Here is a 23,295-nt window from a genome sequence, read left to right on the forward strand (position 1 = left end):
CTTTGTTTGTACAGCACCTAGCACAATGGGGCCCCTATCTTGGCTGAGGCCTCCGGAAGCTACTGTAGTACAAATCAATTATAACAACTAAATTCTCTGGCTCTTCTGTGTTTAAAATCTCTTCCAAAGCACTACACTAATATTTGTCTGTCATTAAGTAGGGCCATGTAGAGAGAGAGAGAGAGAGAGACTGCCTAGGTATAGCAAAAGAATGAGCCTCAGTGATTTCTTTGGATTGAATCTAATAATATATTACAGATAGAAATGCTAGGAACAGCAGTGGGAAAAAATAGGTTTAACAATTAAAAAGCTTTCGAGCTTATAAAGAGAGCTTGTCTCTCTCACCAACAGAAGTTGGTGCAATGAAAGATATTACCTCACCAGCCTTGTCTTTCTAATATCCTGGGACCAACGTGGCTACAACAACACTGCATAATTAAAAAGGATGTCATTTCTAAAATGACAGTACTGTATAGTGTGAATTAGGTGAATAGGAGAACATTTATTAGTTGTAATACTGTTTTGAAAATAAAACAGAAGGGATGCTGATTAGTAAATGGAATTTCTTATTAATAATCAGAAAACATGATGTTATTTCTTCTTCCTGGACTAGTATCTGTTCAGTCTGCCCCAACAAATATACCACTTGCCTGAAGAAGAGAACTTTTCCAGACTATAAACAATGCTGTACAAATGGTAAACCTCTTTCCTTAAAGGAAATCAAATCTGACAGATTGATTTTGATTTGTTTCTAGCCCTTCACACACTTGCTATGTGAAATTGCTGTGAACTGAAGATATGGGAGTGTTGAATTATTCATGGCATTCAAAGCGTCTGGTGATCCTTCTAGTTACCATCAGTTAGTGCACACCTGATCCATTAAATATTGGACATCTGTTTGGAGGAATTTAAATATATAGATATATGGTTTCCTTGCATTCTGTTTGCAATGGGGGAGCCTGCATCAAAAGATATTTACTCCATTTGCTAACTGACAAAAATCTGCATGAGTAGGTTTGGAGGAAACAACTGTGTGAGCTTTTGCTTTGCGAATATTTGCATGTGAAAACTAACATCCTCCTAAGTTTCCAGAAACTGTTTTGCAGCCTTGTGCTATGGGTGGTATTTTTCCATCAAAGGTAGTTTTGCAAATTTAGCACAATTTCTGAATTTTCAGCACAGCAAAAGTTTCACTGTTTTTGTGTTGAAAATAATGAATTCCCCGCTCCTCCCTCCCAAGAGGAATGGAAGTTTTCATTCTGCAGATACCGGCCATTCATTTCCCAGCCTACAAAAAAGCAAAAAATAAAATAAAATAAAAAATTAAAAATAAAAAGACAAACTGAGAACAAGCTTCCTTCTTTGGCGAGAATGTGATTCTTTGTTATGGCTGGTTTTGCTGGGGGTCTGAATTGGCAGAGGATCTGCTGTGTGTGGTGGGGGGTCTCTTAAAGTGAAAATTAGTGATATGTTATTAAAGTGCCCCTCTGCTAACAGGGACTGATTTAAAAGGCTCAAAAACATACATGATTAAAATGATAATTCAAACCCTAACTAATAGCAATGTGATCTGCCAAAGGCTCCTGTATATAAAGGAAAAGAAAGGTCCATAATACTTGAGCTACAGATGCAGGATAACAACCTTTCTACCTCTGCAAGATACAGCACAATCCCCTTGTACCTAAGAGGTCTGTAGTTCGGGAGCCAGAAGCTCAGAATAAGGAAAAGCTAGTTACAGGCCATACGACTATATCTATAGTATTTGTAAGCTAACAGATGTGATATTTTCTCAGCTCCTGGAACAGTGGTGAGGTACTTTGATCTAAGCACAGCTCTTCTGTGAGTGAGCTGGGGAATAGTTCTAATGCAGGCATTCTTGAGCTCCATCCCTGGTATGGACTATCTGGTTCTTGCCTGGCTCCTCCCTACCTGTTTTCAGTTGCTTGACATCTCTATGGCCACTACAGCAACTGCTTACATGGAAAGATGATATTTGGACAGTATTTATGCATTTTTATCGCCTTTCAATGTTCTTTAGCAGTTGGAAACCAGGAGGAAGAGTCAGGACCATGTGAACAGCCACTATGTTGGGGATCACCCACAAGTGCTTTCCAGACTGAGAGTGGTTCATGGACATCTGGTATGCAGCCTCTGTTCTAAGGGAAGCATGTGAGCCAGGCTGATGTTTCTCAGATGAAAATTCCCTGACATGACCTGCTGTTCACTGTGAATCCTGAAGTTCAAATGCAAACACCTCTTGTTGGCTAAGTTACTTTAAGATGACACCTGACATTAGAGTGGAATAATACTGAAAAAAGATCAAGCAATGAGTTTGCTTGTATGTTTTCAGATTCTGTACTTCTCTCTGGGTCCAGCCAGTCCTACTGAAAATAGACTTTTTTATGGGGAGAATTTTTGAGCAGTGTGCATTAGTGTAAGACAGAGATTTTGAGCCAGCAGACCAAGGTCAGGTAGATTGCCATTGCTTGTTAATTAATCCTTATTCCCCAGTGCTATTTTCAGAGTTGTGCAGCTTCCCCCTTGGATTTACTGGGGCAAGTTTTCTATTATTCGTGAACTCATGATTTTTATCTATTTTTAGTATGAAAACATCATATTTTTTCATCTGGAGTGAAATCTCTGAACATCCATTATTCAGAAGAATCTTTGTCTTCAAATTATACAAGATCAAAAAAGAAAAGAAAAAGTGACTAGTCTGTCAGAAATGCAGTGCTAAAAGAAGCTGGAACAAACGTGGCTTTTTGGGGCATAGATGTGGCGTCTAATTAGAAAAGCTCAGAGGAGTTAAGCTACATTTGGGAGACCTATTGCTCCCTTTTGCAGAATAGGAGATTTGCTGAGTTTCTCCAAACAGGACTGGGGCCTGGGATTCAGAATTGCCTAAGATGCATTTGTTAAAATTTTATTTCCAAAACCCTAGCTCTGGTCTGTTGCTGTCAAATGGTTGAATTTCAGCAGAACTGGGAAATAGACAGGCAGGGCCATAAGTTCTTCTTTGTAGTAGAAAATGTGCAGAAAGACCTAATAGCTCCAGAAAGCAGCTACAACAATGAACTACGTAAGTTATCATGCTGTCCAGTTCTGAGAAAGAAATGACACTCGTAACTGGCCTTAGGCAAGGCTGAAAACACCCACTGAAAAGTGCCCAAGACTATGGAGACCTTGATTTGGAAGATGCTGGTGACTGCTCTCTTCTATATGGCAGCATTAGAAGTCCAATATGCCTATAATTAGGGGGCAAGCTTATTAAAGCCTCTTTCAGACTGAGAGACCCCTCCCCCCGCCTCCCCATTCAGCACCTATACAGATGGTCTCAGTATGGTAAGAAATCCACTGATAATATGAACTGCAGATGTCTGCCAATCATAAATTAGTGCCATCTTAAGCAGCAATAGCCAATCACGCCTCTTCTGTAGTAAGTTATGTTTTTCCCTACCACATTATCAAATAGGGTTGTTTGTTTTCTGGTTCCTCACATTCTCCTAAGCCTCAATCCTGTCTGTGCTCTGAGAATCATCTGTATGAAACGATGCACATGTTGCAATTTCATGTGGCACTGTACAAGGTAGGACTTTTGGCTTGTGTTCCAGTTTTCATGGGAGTTTTTTTAATGTGTTGCTATGCTTTTTAGTATGCTAGTCAGGATCAGATGGCACATAATTTCCCAGAAAGCTCAAAAAATCCATTATTTGTCTCTACCCAAATTGTATTTTATTAATCTTTGTTTCAAAGTAAAATTATTGTCATCATTCTAGAATAGTAGGATAATGAGCCAATTTGTTTGGGAATTAATAAATTAATGTCAATTAGTGGCCATATGCTCGGTGTAGAGTCTTTGAGCTTGAAATCCTCTATGTATTGGGTACTACATTTAGTCTAGCGGAGAAAGGCATAACTAGAACCAATGTCTGGAAGTTAAAGCCAGACAAATTCAAATTAGAAATAAGGCACAATTTTTAACAGGGCAGGTAATTAACAGTTGGAACAAACTACCAAGTAAAATAATGGATTCTCTTTCTCTTGAAGTCTTCCTAGTCTTTCTAAAGGGCATGCTTTGGTCAAATACCACAAGTGATTGGGTGCAGTACAGGAGTCACTGGATGACATTCTATGTATGTCCTGTGCTCTACAGGAAGTCAGTTTAGATAATATAATGGCACCTTCGGGCCTTAAAACCTATTTATCCATTTCCTAAGTACAGCAGGCGTGGCAGCAGTATAAGCTTCCCTGTATTATATCACCAACGTGCCTCAATCCTGTTTTCGAGAGGTTACTTCTAGGGATGAAAGGATAGTTTAGTTTCTCTGCCCCTTCAATCCTTGGATTCTCTATTGAGACTCCCAACAAGGGTCACAATTCTGATGTGGACACTGTGACACTAAGGAGACCTGTATTCGCACTCTACACGCTATTGTAATAATCTTTGTGCAAACTAGGTCTAATATGCCTATTAGTTTGAAAACTAATAACGCACTGATCATTAATGTTCTTGCACAATGTGTATACACGGTGGGTATTGAGAGTTATGGATATATGCTAGAATTATGACTGAAGTGTGTTTAAACCAGGCATGTCAGAGGGAGTTGGTAAATAGGTCTGCCTTAGACAAAGGAAAGTGTATTTGATTCTCTGACGATATTAAGGCAAAGACCATGAAGATTCATTTTTACACATTAGGTAAACAAAGCTGTTAAGCTAACAATTGTGTGAGGAGGGCAGCAGCATGGAGCATCCTTCACCACCAGACTCCTTGTCGCCTTCCTCACAGCTTGAGTAAACTTTACTTTGAGGGGTAACTCTCAGAAGAATCCATTTCAAAGGTTCACTCATCTATAAAGACAGGAGGGGTTGAACCTGAAGTAATAAGCAATTGAATCGACTGATTATATGCAATATTACTGTTTTATAAGAGTGTACAGAATGAGGTCTTTCTGGAAGCTAACGAGACACTGGTGATTAATATCATTGTGAAATGTATTAACACTATCTGAAGAAATATGGATACTTAATGTATTAAGTTTTAAAGCCTGTGGCAAAATAAGGAGAAAGACATTCCCGCTCAGACAGTAGAGAAGCGATTAAGCAAGGTATGACCATAACCAATGGAAGCCCCATTTAATAGAAATTACCAGGCATGGGAAACCCACTGGAAGGGAAGAACAGCATGAGGTCATCCTGGCTCTTGAAATAGAGTCATTGAATGTTGGAAGATATGAGTAAAGACAGAAGCCATTTTTGGCATCCATCACTAGACAGACACAAGGGAACAGAGCTCTTGCAAGCTGAGAAAGATAGGTCCTTCAACCAAGGGGGCAGGGAGGGTTTGAAGACTCTGGGAACTGAATATAGGCGAGAAAAGACATCTTGAACAAAGCCTGTATCTTGATAGATTAAAGTTTAGACTTTTACATGTGTGTTCACTTTTATTTGCTTGTAACTCTTTCTAACTTTATTCCTTTTGGTTGGTATCATTTAACCTATGTTCTATTGTTAATAAATTTGTTTTATTTTTATGATAAGCCAACTCAGTGCTGTGTTTAAATGGAAGGGTGTATTTACCCCAGTTACGTTAATAAGCTGTGATGTACTTTTATGTCTTTACAAGAGAAAATGAAGCTTATTGTTTCTTTGAACTGTCCAGGAGAGGGCTGGACTTTACAGGGAACATGGTTTTGGGAAAACTCCGGGCTGGGAGTGTGTTGGGGTCAGCTTGCTGATTGTAAGGCTGGTGGAAGCCAGAGAGGGGTTGTAGGACTGTAAACCACCTGCTGGGGTCAGAGCTGCTGAGCCAGGATTGTCTAGCACACAGACACTTCAGGGTGTGACCTATATGGTTGTAGGCTTGTTGTGAGTGTCCCAGGCTGGAAGCTACAACGGCAAAGCATTGTAAAACATTCAGGGTTTCAGGGCAAGTGGTGACACAACCCCTCACTGGTCTGAATTGCCCCCTGAAACCCATGATAGATGCCTCTTGGAACTGGAGTGACTGACACGTGCCAATGAACAAAAATAATAGCTTTCACTTACTACTGCCTTGAACTTGAGCTGATTGATCTAGAGGCAGAAGGCTTTTTATCCCATTATCAGCCCCCTCAGCCATTTAGTCCTGTCTCCTGGCAATAACTTTAAAATCGGCTTCATTCTAAATAATGCTCTCTCAAACTGACTGCCCATATTACACTGGGGCCTAAAGCCAAAGCTGTGATTTCAGAGCTTCAGCTAGTGAGTGTTTGTCCTATGTAGTAGGTGCTGACTGTCTCTGAAAGGGGTTTACTGTGCATAATTTTGGTAATAAGGTTCTAGGAAGGCACTTTATGAGTCATGTACAAATTAACCACATGCTGATGTCCATCTGCAACTGGGCATGCTTGCCAGGTTTGCTAAGTCAATACTAGTAATGAGCATGCATGTTCCCTAGCACTACTCTGGTAGTGTCATGGTCTTCAACACTTCTCTGGTCCTGTGTGCACATCCCTTTGAAAATGTTCTGCAGCAGTTTGGAATGTTAGCGTTGCTGTAGTTCTCTCATCAATCTTTACTGGTGCCTTTTCGCTGTTTAGCAAACTGAGGTCCTTTTTATATCTGATGGTACCTTTTGCTCAAAATTTGAATATGGATAGCGAGCTGAGGTTATAAGCTTCCTGGAGTGAATCAAAGACAGTTCTCCCCACATCACCTAAGGCCTGAGTCTAATTTCAAATAGGAGGTGCCTATATCAATCCGCTCTCTGTGGGGTAGCTGATTTTCTGTGATACGGTAGCTGATGATGAATGCCGTTTGGCTAAGAGTAGAAGCACTTCATAAATCATTAGTAAGTAAAGAGGTATACTTTATATTCACGTGATAGAGCTCTTGCAGCATTTAAACAGCTCATAGTTAACTGTATATAGTTCAGGGTCTTTTGCTCTTTACAAACCTAGATACAACCCGTGTTAATTCTTATCTTTTTAGTAGTTGCAATTATCCTAGGTATATGTCCTCCTTGATTACAGATTTCCCAGATTCACATGGACTTCACAACACTTGTCCCCACTTCTCCCCCAAGCACTGCAAATAATAAAAAAGTCATGTTGCAGGGTTTGGTGTTTTTTTAAATCCCTACCATCAATCTAGCTATTCCTTTGAGAGCTACAGGAAAAGCTTATTGCAGGGAAACGCCATGAATATTTGATTGGTTATTCAAGACTCATGGTACTGCAGTGGAGATTCATGTTCCTTAAGCCGACTTTGACTCCCAAATAGCCTGCCATGTGGTTCTGCCCCATAATGTTGCTGCTGGCATTAAGTTATGCAGTTAATCTACCTTGAAAAATTGCTTCTCCTTATCCAGAGACCTGATGACTTTGTTAGATTGGCAGGGACTCAAACAGAGTGAGATAAGAGACAACCAGAAAGTTCAATACGCAAAGGACTAAGGACACTTTTTAGTGTTAGAGCATAGGAATTAAAATATATTGACCCGTCTATTGATGGTAACACCTCTCTGGTTAACTCTTTTTATTGCATTTTTCTCTATCAAGTGGCCAATTACGAAGAACATATTTTTCCTTCTAACAATAGAGGAAATGTTTGAGGTAGAAGCTAAAGGGGTACACAGCTGGTTTGCTCACCATTTAAGTGTGCAATGCAGACATGTAGCACAGTAATTCCACAGTAAAGGAAGGAAGCTATAACTAGTTGGCATAAGAAGGGTATTAGAAGTCTGTTTTTTATGCATGAGATTACTTACATTCATAATTTCCATCAGTTAATGGGGAATTAAGCATGTAAATCCTTAATGCACCAAGAGGACAATAGGCTCTTACAGTGTCAGTTATGCCAGACTGCTGTTTGTTGACAAATTAACTTAATTTCTGAGGTGCATATGCTGAAACAAATACATTTCCTCATCTCCCCGTCCCCAGTATGACACTGATCCAAACCCTATTGAAGTCTTTCCATTGATTTTCAATGGGCTTCGGATCAGGCTTTAAGAAATAAAGTGAAGAATATTTCATACATTGTGTTATTTCTACTGAAATTAACCAGTGAGTTTACAGGATTCTCTGCAATCAGTGGCTGGTAAATTACACAGTTTCAAGTCTCACTGGCTTGAATTTGATTTTTTTTCACTGCCTCCTTACTTACCTCTGCAGGTTTGTTTTCTTTAAAATGAAAACAAAGAGTTCCAGCAGGCAGAATGCATCAGAGGACATTCTGACAATGGGCATTCTCCGTCTATACAAATAAGTAAATAACTGTTTTCAAAGAGCCCTTTGGTAGACGGGAAGTGGATTTGACCAGCTGGTTCATATATAATGGGCCAGATTCTGGTCTTAATTATGTTGGCATACATTTGTAATAATCCTGATGTCAATGAAGTTACTCTGGAGCTTTGCTGGCATAAATGAGATGGGAATCTAGTCCACTAGGTGGAAAACTCAGTCCACAAACCAGCTTCCTACATTTGGATTGTCTGAAGTTACATTGTGCCTTGCAATGTGCAGACTAAAAATGTAAGAAATAATCAGGTATTTCCAACAGACGGTGTAGTTGTGTGGAGCAATAATTCTTGCAGGCATGGTAATAAGCAGGCAGTACTATTTTCTGTTTGTGTGGCATCTGAGAACGTATAATGAGATGTGGAAATGGAAATTACACAGACTATCACTGAGCCAAATACCATAGCTGAATTTAAACAGGGCTGGAAAATGTTATGACCTATTAAATTATGCTGATCTAGTGGCCACAGACCCAGAGCACAGAGGGTATGCAGGAGTTCTTGTCCCTATTTTTGTTAAAGTCTAAGGGCTGGAATTTTTAATTGCTGGGAATGTGGGATTCAGCTGCTCCAACTCCTATATAGTCACTCTCACAAAACCCTTTACTCTGGCTTTAGACAAGGGGTTAGGGTAGACGTCACCTTTGGTGCAGGAGGAACTTGAGCCATATGGACAGACTCCCATTGATATCAGGCCTAAAGTGAATCAGTGCACATGAAAAACAGTGTTTTGTATGTTCAGATGCATGTGTTGCTTGAGCAACTTAGGTTTTGGTGCATGAAAATATTGGCATAAAGGTTAATGACCACTGAGTGGAATAAAAGGCTGTAGGCCATACATGAGCTAAGATATTATAAATGAGTGATGTAGGGGAAAAAATATCTAGCAATAGTTTCAGTGGATGGTTTTTGTAGACGCCTCACAGTTTAGGTGAGAACTGTGTTGACTTGAAATTGGCTAATAAAACCATTGTTCACCAAATGTCAGATTAGACAGATATAAGCAGTAGGGCAATCATAAAAGATTTTTTTAAAAATGAAGTCACCAACTTGGGCATCAAAAAAGCACTTTAGAGTTTGCTTAGTGATATAACCCATCTAATTCAAGGCAAGCAAGGGTTACATCTTTTTAATTTGTCATAATGTCTGAGCACAAAGGGGTTGCAAAGGGGCTGCAGAAAGTATCTAACACTTAATCAATCAGAATGCATGTAATAAATTAATGTTTTAAGGCAGTGATTAGCTGCCAAAATCTTAACAACCGGTTCCCTATAAAAAGTTCTGATTTAAGGGATGTGCCACAGTATGTATTTTTTGTACAAATAGGGTTACCATACGTCTGTATCTTCCCGGGAGGAATTTTTAAAATTTTAAAATTTGTAAATTTTAAAAATTCCTCCTGGACGGTGATTTAAGAACCAAAAAGCCTGACATGGCCGGGAAAATACAGATGTACCCTACCTTAAGTTCTTTTTTAAAAAGCTGGGCCTGAACTAGAAATGAGCTCTGTTTCACATGTGTGGGTTCCCACCACTCCCTGGGGGTGTGCTAGGGTGACCAGATGTCCCGATTTTATAGAGACAGTCCTGATTTTTGGATCTTTTTCTTATATAGGCTCCTATTACCCCCACCCCCGTCCCGATTTTTCACACTTGCTGTCTGGTCACCCTAGGATGTGCATATATGTGGGTCCCAGCTGCTCCCTGCCCCCCTCATTGAAGCAGGTGTGCAGGGTTACTGCTCTGGGAACTGCAGGACACCAGTGGATATGGGGCTGGCTGCAGACAGGGGGTGCAGGATGTGGGGCAGGGCTAGCTGGAGGCAGGGGGTGCAGGGCTGGCTGCGGACAGGATGGGGGGTGCAGAGCTGGCTGGAGACAGGAGGGTGCGGGGTTGGCTGGAGTCAAGGGGGTGCGGGGTTGGCTGGAGGCAGGGCAGGGGCTGACTGGAAGTAGGGGCTGGCTGCAGGCAGGACAGGGGTGTGTGGGGCTGGCTGGAGACAGTGGTGTGTGGGGCTGGCTGGCTTTGGGCAGGGCCACAGGAGGGTGTGGCAGGGGTTGGCAGGGCTGGAGACAGAGGAGTGCAGGGCTGGCTGGCTTTGGGCAGGGGGGTTCGGCAGGGGTTGGCTGGAGACAGGGCAGGGGGTGCAGCGGGGGTGCGGGGCTGGCTGCAGGCAGGGCAGGGGGTGTGGCAGGGGCTGGCTGTGGGCAGGGGGTGTGGGACTGGCTGGAGGCAAGGGGGTGTGTGGCTGGCTGGCTTTGGGCACTGGGGTGCAGCAGGGGTTGGCTGGAGACAGGGCAGGGGGTGAGGCGGGGGTGCGGGGCTGGCTGCAGGCAGGGCAGGGGGTGCGGCAGGGGCTGGCTGCGGGCAGGGGGTGTGGGAGTGGCTGGAGGCAGGGGGGTGTGGGGCTGGCTGGCTTCGGGCAGTGGGGTGCAGCAGGGGTTGGCTGGAGACAGGGCAGGGTGTACGGCAGGGGCTGGCGGCTGGCTGGAGACAGGTGCTGGCTGTGGGCAGGAGGTGCGGGGCTGGCTGGAGACAGGGGCTGGCTGCGGGCAGGGTGGCGGGTACTCATGGGGATAGCGTCTCGGAGCAGCCTGAGCAGCAGGACGCAGCCCGGGCCCAGCAGAACAGCCAGGGACCCACCAAACAGCAGTGGGAGCCCCAAGGCCAGGGGTCGCAGGAGCAGCAGCAGCAACAGGGCCAAGCGGTAGAACCACATGGGGGGAGGGATAGCTCAGTGGTTTGAGCATTGGCCTGCTAAACCCAGGGTTGTGAGTTCAATCCATGAGGGGGCCACTTAGGGATCTGGGGCAAAAATCAGTACTTGGTCCTGCTAGTGAAGGCAGGGGGCTGGACTCAATGACCTTTCAAGGTCCCTTCCAGTTCTAGGAGATGGGATATCTCCATTCATTTATTTATTTATGGCTCCCGCAGTGCAGCACCCCCGGTGGCTGGAGGAGGAATTACACATTTCCCAGCCGGAGCCCATCAAAGCCACAGTGCCCCCTCTCAGGGAAGCGGGTTAACAAGTGGTTCTAAAACCGCTTCAAAATTTAACAACCGGTTCGTGTGAACTGGTGTGAACCAGCTCCAGCTCACCCCTGTCTTAAGGGAGACTCTTTGGGGTTATGGGTCATGGAATAAGTAAAATATTGGCAGCCTGAACTGCTAAAGAACAGGAAACAAAGGACAGCCTTAAATCCCTTTAAAGGTGGATAGGAGTTAGTTGAGGTACTGCAAGGATCCGTAAGGGGACACCAACTTTCTGTTAATGTACTTATATAAATGACTGTAAGATGTGCAAAAACAGCAGATGCTGCTCTAGGAGGATTGCCAGTACCTGGAATAAGGAGGTCTCAAACACAATAGGATAGATCATTTTGCTGATTGGTTGTCAAGTACATCTCAGTGCAGATAAGGATGGAAGTAGTAGCCTGGGAGACAAAAGCATTAGTATAAATATTTGCTGGGAGTAAACCTGTCACATATAAACCCAGAGACATTTGAAATACTTTTGGAAAAAGACTGATGAAACCAGCTGCAGTAGGGAGACAAACGAGATGTGCTAGAACAATGGTTCTCAACCTGGGGTCCGGTGGCCTCGGGGGGGGGGGGGGGGAGGCGTGGGCAGGTTTCAGGGGGGCTGCCAAGCAGGGCCAGCATTAGACTTGCTGGGGCTCAGGGTAGAAAGTTGAAGCCCCACCACCCTGAGCCTCGTCACCCATGGCTGAAGCCTGAGCAATGTAGCTTTGTGGGTGCTCCAGTGGTGTGGGGCCTCAGGCAATTACCCTGCTTGCTACTGCCTAACACCGGCTTTTATAATAATAATAAAAAAAAACAGTTACTGTGGCACAGGTGGGCCGTGGAGTTTTTATAGCATGTTGGGGGGGCCTCAGAAAGAAAAAGGTTGAGAACCCCTGGGCTAGAATATTAGCCCCTGTGTTATAAACATAAATCAACAGGTGATATTACTTGCTATTGCTGTCATTATTATAGTACATTATTATCCAAAAATCTTGTTTGAGATCTATTGCCAGGACTGTTACCATACAAGACACGTTAAAAAGGTGTAGTTGCTCTTAAGAAAGCCTACTTTAGACTGAGCAAGCTGGTTCAGTAAGGAGCAGGAAGGCACCGATAGCCGTGGGTAACTAAGCACTGGAAAAGTTGCTGATGCTTTTGAAATTATGAACGAGACTGACACATTTCAAATGAGCTTTCCAAACCCACCAGGAAAACCTTTACAATTGGGAGCCACTGTTAGCTTCTTGTGAGCATGAAGTGGCTAGAATACTAACATTAAGGCTGAGAATTTTTGTTAAGGAATCTGCACACCCGTTTCCCATTCATTTACATAGGAATTGGGCATCCAAAACCCTAATCAGCCTTGAAAATCGCAGCCTAGAGGCCTGACTTAAATGAGAGAATCCATGAAATTTAAGGCTCAACCCTTTACATGCCCGGTGGTGCTGTACTGCCAATTGCAATGCTGCATCTGTGGGGCCTGATCCTGTGAGTGCTCAACATGTGGGACTGCCATGCATTTCAATGGGAATGTTCTATGTGGAGTGTTTACGGAATTGGGCCCCATGGTTTGTATGCTCCCTCACAATTCAGAGTACCGTGACATCCAGGCGCAATGAAGCCATTTAAGAATGAATTTTTAGCTTGGGACTCTTGGTTAACAGAGTCTGGAAGGAAAGAAGTTTAGTTTCTCAGACAATTGATTGGTGCAACAAAGACACAGAGAAACATGGGTAGAACAATTGCTATTGTTTGCTACAGCTGGTTAAACATTTGCCATCACAGTGGGGTTTCTATTTTTTTTTTTTTGACAGAATTTTTTTTTAAGTAACCAAAATGTTTGCACAAGAAAATGGTTTTTCCTCAAACATTTGTTTTTTCTTCAAACGCTGAACGTTCTTCATTGTTTGGCAAATGAAAATTGATTTTTTTGTTTGTTTCTGAACTGAACATTTTGATAAAAACTGAACATTTTCTGTTGCTGAAAACTGATTCTTTTTAGCTTTTTGACAATCCCCCCAAATTTCAAAGTTTTAAATTTTGACAAAAACCAGGACAAAAATAACCTCTATCAAATTTTCACAGAAAAAGAAAATCCTAATGAGCTCTACTGCTTTTATATGTAAGTATAAATCACCAAGGCTTCATTTGAGCCAGTTCCTAGTTATTCTTTTCCATGAGGCATCCGCCTACCCAGAAGAAAAGACTGGTCCAAGTAGCTAGAAGGTCCTTTTCGTTTATCAGCCTTCCATCTATCCCTCACTATCTATAATTACTCTACTTCCGTTCTGGGCCTGAATGGATCGGGAAAGATAAAAAAGAAAGTTTGAGGTTCTCAGTTAAAAACTCCCCAACATGGCTACAAATGGAGGCATAGATCAGTGGTTTGAGAGTTGGCCTGCTAAACCCAGGGTTGTGAGTTCAATCCTTGAGGGGGCCCTTTAGGGATCTGGGACAAAAATCTGTCTGGGGATTGGTCCTGCTTTGAGTAGGGGTTTGGACTAGATGACGTCCTGAGGTCCTGTCCAACCCTGATACTCTAAGTGAAGATCCTGATTTTTTTTTTTTTTAAAACATGTCAGTTCCCACAAGATATTTTGCTATTTCCCAAAGTGTTTCAGTGGCTGTACCAGAGCAAATAGACTATGGTGAGTGCTGTGGTGGATTGCATTAGATTATATGGTAGTACCTAATTTAGGGTTTGACTATGGAGTTACCACAAACTCTGAGTAAGGGACAGCACGGAGCTGTGCTGTCCCTGGGGATTGAATTGTGACTGAGCCTGGTGCCTCCCCCTTGCTCTAGGGAAGAAATACTCTGTGCCAGCACTTTAATGTGTGCAGACTACTTTCCTCCTCTGTGCTGGTTCAGCTGCATTGGCTGGTGCATTGTGGGAAGTGTGAGTCAAGGTTCTGCCCACCAGTTTGGAATTAGGGGTAGCATCTCCAGGGAAGCTGCAGCCCATGCAGGGGAGCAAGGGTTCTTATACCCCCTTAGTGCTGGCGTGAGCACAGATGGTGTCTTTACTCCCAAGGTTTTCATGTCAGTTCAGATAAACGTATCTCATACATTAACTCAGACAGACACATGTCTAGAGGTGGGCATGAAACAAGGCCTCAGAACCGCCCCTTTGCACTGCTTCTCCAGCTCCCTCCCAAAACAGCCCCAGGCAAAGTTCAGGTGCAGATCAGAACTTCTTGGCCCACCATTGCTAGCATCACTGGAAAGAAGAGAGTTGGAAGCTGAGTTCACAGTGTGTGATATTGAGGGCTAGGAGGTAGAGAGAGATGCTGAAAGAACCCCTGCTGTGCGTGGAGTTTGGGACCTTATGTTGGCAGCTGAAATCTGTAGATATTTTCAACTAGGAATGTTTTCTATTGTGTCACCTGGCAAAAATTAGCTCAGTGTGACCTGGCACCGTACATGTGTAGTGTGTTTGCCAGGTGGTCCATTAATCATACCTGGCTGAAAGCAAGGACTCAACCACTGACATTATGTCAATGCCAAGGAGTTACATCAGGCGGCAGTAACACATACAGTATAACAGTATTTGTGTGATAGCACAGCATTCTTTACAACAAGCAAAAAATCCACCTTCATATTTTGGGTTAAAGCTGTTTGGAGAAAAGTGAGTTTCTTAACAACCTATCTGGCACATTTATATTGTACCTTGGGAGGCAGCCCTTCTTTATTTTGTTACAAACTTGCTTCTTTATGAATCATTCTCCAGAAAAGCAATTGGCTGAGATTTTCAAAGCAGTACCGAGAGTTCAGTCATCCATCTTCCACTTAGATTAATAGCAGAGTCTGGCTAAATCCCCTGCACTGCCTGTTCTTTCGCTTGTGAGCTCTTTGGGATAGGTGCTGTCTCTTAGTAGGTGTTTGTATGGTGCCAAACACAATGGGACCCCTATTCTGGTTGGAGTTTTTGGGCATTGATACATTACAAATAATCATGTTTTTTTTCAACACTAGTTACTGTGTTCCATTCAGCTGAGATATGCCAGCGCCTGTCTGTATGTCCCAAGACCTCAGGCCTTCTGTGGGACAGAGCTATTCTGGAGGGAACATTGAGCAGTGCACGGAAACTGGAAGCCACAGCCCTGTACTTGAAGGGAGCATGGAGCCAGCCAATGCAGCCCAGACTGTGGGCTAGGCTGACTCGGGAGAGTATGTGTGGCCAGAATACTCAACAAGGCCAGCACCTCTCCTGGTCAGCCTCTGCCAGTGGGAGAGCTCAAGACATACATTAACGCCACCCATGCAGCAGAACCCCTGTAGGAAAATGGTAGTGCAAGGGTGTGTGTGAGAATCTGCCCCGTTCATTTAATAGGTTCTGGCAAGGTCTTTATTAATTGCTGAGAATGGACACTGGGAGTGGAGAACTGGGAAATATTTCCATTATTTTTTATAAATATCATCTGCCTTCACTGTATCTGTGTGATAATACCCTGCCTGAGTGCACAGAGTTAGCTCGAAAGGGGTTGTTAAAGAAACCAGGCAGGAAAAAAAACAACAAGGAGTCTGGTGGCACCTTAAAGACTGACAGATTTATTTGGGCATAAGCTTTCGTGGGTAAAAACCTCACTTCTTTGGATGCACAGAGTGAAAGTTACAGATGCAGGCATTATATACTGACACATGGAGAGCAGGGAGTTACTTCGCAAGTGGAGAACCAATGTTGACAGGGCCAATTCAATCAGGGTGGATGTAGTCCACTCCCAATAATAGATGAGGAGGTGTCAATTCCAGGAGAGGAAAAGCTGCTTCTGTAATGAGCCAGCCACTCCCAGTCCCTATTCAAGCCCAGATTAATGGTGTTAAATTTGCAAATGAATTTTAGTTCTGCTGTTTCTCTTTGAAGTCTGTTTCTGAAGTTTTTTTGTTCAATGATATGCATCCGAAGAAGTGGGCTGTAGTCCACGAAAGCTTATGCTCTAATAAATTTGTTAGTCTCTAAGGTGCCACAAGTACTCCTGTTCTTCTTTTTGCGGATACAGACTAACACGGCTGCTACTCTGAAACCTGTTCAATGATAGTGACTTTTAAATCTGTAATAGAATGACCAGGGAGATTGAAGTGTTCACTTACTGGCTTATGTATGTTACCATTCCTGATGTCCGATTTGTGTCCATTTATTCTTTTGCAGAGGGACTGTCCGGTTTGGCCCCCATGGCAGAGGGGCATTGCTGGCACATGATGGCATATATAACATTAGTGGATGTGCAGGTGAATGAGCCCTTGATGGTGTGGCTGATGAGGTTGGGTCCTCTGATGGTGTCGCCAGAGTAGATATGGGGACAGAGTAGGCAACGAGGTTTGCTACAGGGGTTGGTGTTTCTGTGGTGTGGTGTGTAGTTGCTGGTGAATATTTGCTTCAGGTTGGGGGGTTGTCTGTAAGCGAGGACTGGCCTGCCTCCCAAGGTCTGTGAGAGTGAGGGATCATTTTCCAGGATAGGTTGTAGATCGTGGATAATGTGCTGGAGAGGTTTTAGCTGGGGGCTGTATGTGATGGCCAGTGGTGTTCTGTTATTGTCCTTGTTGGGCCTGTCCTGTAGTAGGTGATTTCTGGGTACCTGTCTTGCTCTGTCAATCTGTTTCCTCACTTCCCCAGGTGGAAAGGTAGTAGAATGACCTAGATAAAGCAGCATCCCCATCAACACAACAGCCTAGTATATAGCCATGAAGAGGCAACTCTTCAGCCCAACCCTGGCAGCAGAGCTGTTTGCCAAGCCTGAGACACTGGGACCAAAAGACATGGATCTGTTAAAGGATTTGCTCTGCAGAGAGGACGGGGGAAGTCCTCAGCATTTGCAGGCTGCTAGAGACTGACTGGAGTCCAGGCATTGCAGCAAGCAGACTGTAACTTGGTGCCCAGGGAGAACTGAGGAGACACCAGGGCCAAGTTGGCTCTATCCTGGAGTTTGAGGGGAATGCTAAGTGTGGGTAAGAGAACACGCTCGTAGATCTATTTGTTATTTTAAATCCACATCTCTGAGCGCTGTGCTCATACTTTGTGTTGAAGAAGCTGCTCCTGTGTTAGTGCATAACATTACAGTCCCCAGCTTCCCAGAGGAAACTCTGGCAGGGACCAAGCCCATTGGGTCTGCTAGGTATCATGGTTGGGTGCCAGAGGCGTGCACTTGGGAGGACAGGAAGAAGGTCTCAGAAGGGCCCATGACACTGGGCATCTGTGCTTCTGGGTCATCTTTTAAGATTTAACATCGAGGGTTAGGCCTTCGTCTTGTGTAAATGGACAGAGTTCCATTGACGTCAGCGGAGGTACACTGATTTACACCAGCTGAGGATCTGACCTCTAGACCAGTAGAGCTGATTTTTCTACCTGTTTTGAGCTGAAAGGCTACTTGTATGTCTGGAGCCCGGGAGTGTTGCAAGTAGAGCTGTGTGAGAACCTGCGTGACAAACCATGCCTGGGCAGGAAGATGGATTCCCGGGTCTGTTCAGTCTCCACCTTCTGTGGTCATGCAATGCAAAGGCAGGTGGCACTCACCAGTTGGCAAAGTCTGGCAGGTTTCTTTTCCTGGACAGATTTCTCTGTTCTGGACAGACAGCACGAAGTAGGGGATATGCTGAAAAGTGTGGATGAAACCAGCAAGTTTCCTGGTCAGGGTTTCATTACAAAACTGACGAGTCTCACTGGGCTCCTAAAAATAACTGTCAAAACCCAATAGTTTCCTGAGAAGATACAGTGGAATTCACCAGTTTTGGCAAAACTTGCTGTTTTTGGCTGAATGTTGCTTTGAGTTTGTTTGAACATGAAACTGGAGGGGGGTCACAAATCCTGTGTATTGAACTGATCAAAAATTTTCTCTAAAGCTTTGTGCAAACCCAAACTAATTTATTCATCCACCAAGGCATTTATATTGTGTTCTTCATTTCCAGCCTGGCATGTGACTTTAGGCATTCTCTCATATAAAGTGCCTGGGACCAAAGAGTAGATGATTTTCTTGGGTCTTCCTTTGCTTACATAGAGTATTTAGTTACTCATGTTCTAACCCAGGGGTGGGCAAACTATGGCCCAGGTGCCACATCTGGCCCTTCAGATGTTTTAATCCTGCCCTCAAGCTCCCGCCGGGGAGCGGGTTCCAGGGCTTGCCCTGCTCCACGTGTGCCATGGCTCCCAGAAGCAGCAGCATATCCCTCCTCCGGCTCCTATGCATAGAGGCAGCCAGGGGGCTCCACATGCTGCCCTCACCCCAAGCACCGCCCCACAGCTCCCGTTGGCGGGAACCATGGCCAATGGGAGCTGCAGGGGCGGTGCCTGCGGATGCGGCAGCGCGCAGAGCCGCCTGGCTGCACGTCCGCATAGGAGCCGGGGTGGGGGGACATGCCGCTGCTTCTGGGAGCTGCTTGAGGTAAGCGCTGCGCAGAACCTGCACCCCTGACCCCCTCCTGCACCCCAACCCCCTGCCCTAGCCCTGATCCTCCTCCCCCCCTCTGAACCCCTTGGTCCCAGCCCGGAGCACCCTCCTGCACCCCTAACCCTTCATCCCCAGCCCCACCCCAGAGCCCACACCCCCAGCTGGAGCCCTCACCTCCCACCCCCGCCCCCTAACCCCCTGCCCCAGTCCGGAGCCCCCTCCCACACCCATAACTCCTCATTTCTGGCCCCACCCCAAAGCCCTCACCATCTCCCGCACCCCAACCCCCAGTTTTGTGAGCATTAATGGCCCGCCATACAATTTCCATACCCAGATGTGGCCCTCAGGCCAAAAAGTTTGCCCACCCCTGCTCTAGCCCATAAAGCCAGACCAGGCCTATTAACTAACTTATGTCTGAGCTCTATTCTTCACCTTCTCTTTTGCGTGCCCAAGTCCATGGAAAAGTGATGCATGTACATTTGGAGTCAGAGTCAGATCATCAGCTGGTGTAAATCAGTATTGCTCCACTGAAATCAATGGAACTATCCTGACTTATATCAGCTGAAGAGCTGGCCTGGAGCCTGTTAGTCATCCCCTTCTAGTACTATTTATTGTTTTGCTAGAGATTAGCCCCCAGCTACAAAGTCCAAATTCAGAGCTGTTTGAATCCATGGTTTTTTGGGGGGCTTGTCTTAGCTGCTGGTTACTACTGTAAACAACAATCAGAAAAGGGAGGTGTTAATGGGGGATGGTTAATACCTGGATTTAAAAAAGGAATAAAGAAGTTGCATGAGTGTCTTCCTCAGTAATCTAGCAATTAGAGTTTACCACCAACAATTTTTATCCTAACTCTCTTCTTCTCTTTTACAGTTTTTTGCATTATGTTCATCATGGCATTCCACCTCCTAGCTATTGGCCGAGGCAAAGGAAATCCTACTCTGGCTAACTTAGGTGCTCTTCCAAACGTCTTTGGAGCTTGTTCACTAGCTGCTGTATCCCATGCCACCCTTCCTCATATCATTCCTCCCATACTAAACAAGGCCAACCTTGGTCTGGGAATTGCTATTGTCTTCATAGTTGTGGGTGCTTTTTATGCACTGCTTTCATTAACAATCATGTTCACCTTCGAAAATGACAAGATTCAGGAAATTGTTCTGTTAAATTTTTTGGATTGCTCTATTGTGCCCGGAGTGTTCTTCATTTACTTCTTGGGACTCTATACCACTTTTAAGGTGAGTGCCATCTTTCCCCTGAACGCAGTGGCTTTAAGAGACAACATATGGGCTATGTTCAGCTCCTTCCAATGTTCTCGCATTTGGGTTGTTGAAAGACTCTTCTTTCCGCTTTTGGCCATCATCCCACCAACTGTGATTGCAGTCGTTACTAAGAACATAATGGTGATTGTAGGAATAACTGGGTCCTATGCCGCAACCACCATCCAGTTTATCATCCCACCTCTGCTGGTTCACTATAGCCGCAGAGATACCCAAGAGAAGTTTGGCCCAAGTGTTCATATCAAGCACGCCTCTCCATTTCAGCACAACTTTTGGATAATTCTAGCCATCATCTTTGCTGTATTTACTATCACCACGGTGACAATATTGTATATAACACATCAAAGTTAATAAAAAATACCAGTGTGGAAATGCATTTTCAGTGAACCAAGTGATCAGCAATACCTTAAAAATTCATACGAAGTGCTAAAGTTAGAAACATAGCCCCTCGTAATAGTGATGATTTATTATTGATTCTTACTCGGGCAGGTACTGTCTGTAATCTAAATAGATTCCATGTTCATTTTACATTCTAACCTAGTTATTTTCAGGACAGTTTGCAAAGAGAATGATGTGTTGCATTAGTTGTTCTTATACTTTAAAAATATTAGTAATAGCATAAAATGTGTTGTACTGAACTGGTTAGGGTGGAAGGTGAGATTAGATAGTCACCACCACTTTACTGAAATGCAGCACATTTCTATAGTGAAACATAGCAGCTGTTTGATACACCGCTAAACTACACAATAGCTTGCCACAGGAACTAAAGAAGAATGTGTCTGTGGGATGAATGCTGTTGGGAGTCTAAATATCCGAGTTCAGAAATCTTTTTGGTATGTCTTTACAGTCATGTACAATACTCACTATCGATGTTAAAATATTTACTTTGCATGACGGCCTTACCAGGTGTCTACTTGTCACCTGGATAAAGTGAGGGCACATTCAGTGCTCATCCCCCATATCTACCTGCATGTGTGTGTTCTATGTACACATCCTTGCTTACCTCAGAGAAGCATTTTGAGGATAAGTAAGTTATTGGTTATAAAGTACTTTGAGGTACTTAGATTTATTAATGATGATACATGAGCCTCTGTCATTGTGATCTTATTACCATGCATAACTCCCACCAGTACACAGACATTTTCATAATAATAATTGGATGAACAGTTTTTAACAAAGTGAGGAAGTGCCAGGCTACCCATAACATTATTATCTATCTCACTCGCTAGCTATGAATGATGTGCATCAGAAATCCACTGCAGTTTCCCATACATTGCGTAGTTCTGTACTAATGAGCGGATTTAAAATGAACAAATCTTGTGAGGTAAAAAGAGTTCTTTTGTTTTTAAAGCTCTTGAGGGAAAAATCTCTATATGACAAACAAAATTACCATCATGGTGATAAGTTAGCATAGCTGTATACATTATACAGAGCTAAAATAAGTCTGAAATTGCTGACACCATTCAGAGTTCACTTGGCACATTATTAAAGCGAGGAATGTGTTAGTCTCAGTAAGTAAGGGAGTAATTTTTTTTCTAAGGGGTGTTGGGAAATTAATAAATGTTGCTTGTCTGTTGATGCCTGGTCACCAGTTGCAATTTCTTCATGCTGATATCAAATTAGACAAGATGGCCCTGTTGCAACTGCCGAAGGCATGAAATTATAAATCCTATGTGATTGGGAGTGCTCTGACAGTACCTGTCCTTACAAGTGCATCTTCATAAGACTTGGCCTATTAGAATGCATACCTGTTGCTTTCCTTAGTGCAGATACTGTCCTCCCATGACAAGCTGATCTTCTGCACTTGCTGTTGGTTGCCCCCAGACTTTTTATTGCGTCCCAGAGTCACAGTCCTTCTGTTCCCATGTTGGACAATTTGAATTGTGAAGTATGGGATGTGTTGGTTGTGGGAAAACTTACTTTAATTAAACAATATAAAAGTGACATTTGAAGATTGGCCACTCTACCCCTCTTGAAATTTGAAGGGTCTCTGACAGAGGGCTCCAGTTTTGATACATCTACAACATAAGTAGGCTTTTCCTCTAAGATAAAGTGTAGTTTGTTTAATTTCTGATAATGAATGTCTTCTATTTGGGAATTTATGTCTTTCCCACAGACAGCATGTAATTAGCATGCAATAAATTACCAAGCCAGTGGGAGTAACTAGCAAAAAGTAGTTACAAAGGAAGTTTAGTCACAAAACATTTGAAGTACAACTGGAAGTACAGAAGAGAGGATGCAGCCATATCAGCTTCTTGGCACATTTTTGTTCTAAACTGTTCTGTGAACAGGGCCAAGGGGTGTCCTCTCTGCATGATTTTGTGTGTATGCAATCTTCCCTCCCACGATGGGAGGGCTGTTTACAGACCACTTCACCTTGAATGGTCCCTGTAAATCTGTGTTAACTACTCATGCTAAACAATCTGTGCAGATCTTGTATTTAACAGTGACACTTTGAGTTAGGCTATGTCTACATTAGAGACTTTACAGCGGTACAACTACCACTGCACCTGCGCCGCTGTAAGATCTCCCATGTCGCTGCTCTATGCCAACAGGAGATTGCTCCTCACTCAACATAATTAAACCACCTCCAGTGAGCGGCGGTAGCTACATTGGCGGGAGAGTGTCTCCCGCCGGCATAGCGCTGTCCACATCAGCGCTTCTGTCAGTGAAACCTATGTCTCTCAGGGGAGTGTTTTTTTTCACACCCCTCATTGACAAAAGTGGTAGTGTAGACATAGCTTTAGTTTCCCAGACCTGAAGAAGAACTCTGCATAAGCTCGAAAGTTTGTCTCTCACTGATAGAAGTTGGTCCAATAAAAGATATTACTTCACCCACCTTGTGTCTCTGACTTTGTGGGTGTCATTTTAAAGAAGGCTGGTTTGTAAATGCACCCAAATCCTTTCCCTGCCTGCCCTTGCCATTCCAGCCTGGCCTGTCCTTCAATCCCATCACTGACTTTCTATTGTTACTCCTCTGCCAAGTGGTAATAGCTGTAGGGCCTTGCATGTCACTTTCCCATTGGAAGAGAAACCAGTGACATGGAGTCTGGATATATTCTCGGTGCAACTTGTTTTATTTACACATACTCCAGTGCTGGAATGGAAGCTAGGGAGTCCAATGGGCTTTGCTAGCTTAGCTCAGATGGTTTTTTTTCGTTGTATTGAACTTGGACAGTCCAAGACAATATTTGCTTCCTGCATAATTCATTTTCCATGGGATACCTTTATATTTCCTCTTGCAGTGACTGTCCTGAATCTCTGCTCCTTGCTTACAGTCCCTTAATGCAAAAATGTCTGCAGGGTCTCTTTCCAGTTTGACTCTGTCCCTGTGT

The 23,295-nt window shown here is 43.8% G+C and overlaps 1 protein-coding gene across 1 annotated transcript in view; it reads left to right on the forward strand.

Moving 5' to 3' along the window:
- LOC128844533 (transmembrane protein 104-like) overlaps positions 1 to 20,311 on the forward strand; it is a 100,323-nt gene extending 80,012 nt beyond the window's left edge. Inside the window, exon 9 of the mRNA XM_054042329.1 lies at positions 19,557 to 20,311. Coding sequence (XP_053898304.1) covers positions 19,557 to 20,311 — 755 coding nt within the window. The remainder of the gene's footprint in view (positions 1 to 19,556) is intronic.
- The last annotated feature ends 2,984 nt before the right edge of the window (positions 20,312 to 23,295 follow it).

This window comes from Malaclemys terrapin, chromosome 10 (genome assembly GCF_027887155.1).
Source record: "Malaclemys terrapin pileata isolate rMalTer1 chromosome 10, rMalTer1.hap1, whole genome shotgun sequence".
Classification (NCBI taxonomy): Eukaryota; Metazoa; Chordata; order Testudines; family Emydidae; genus Malaclemys; species Malaclemys terrapin.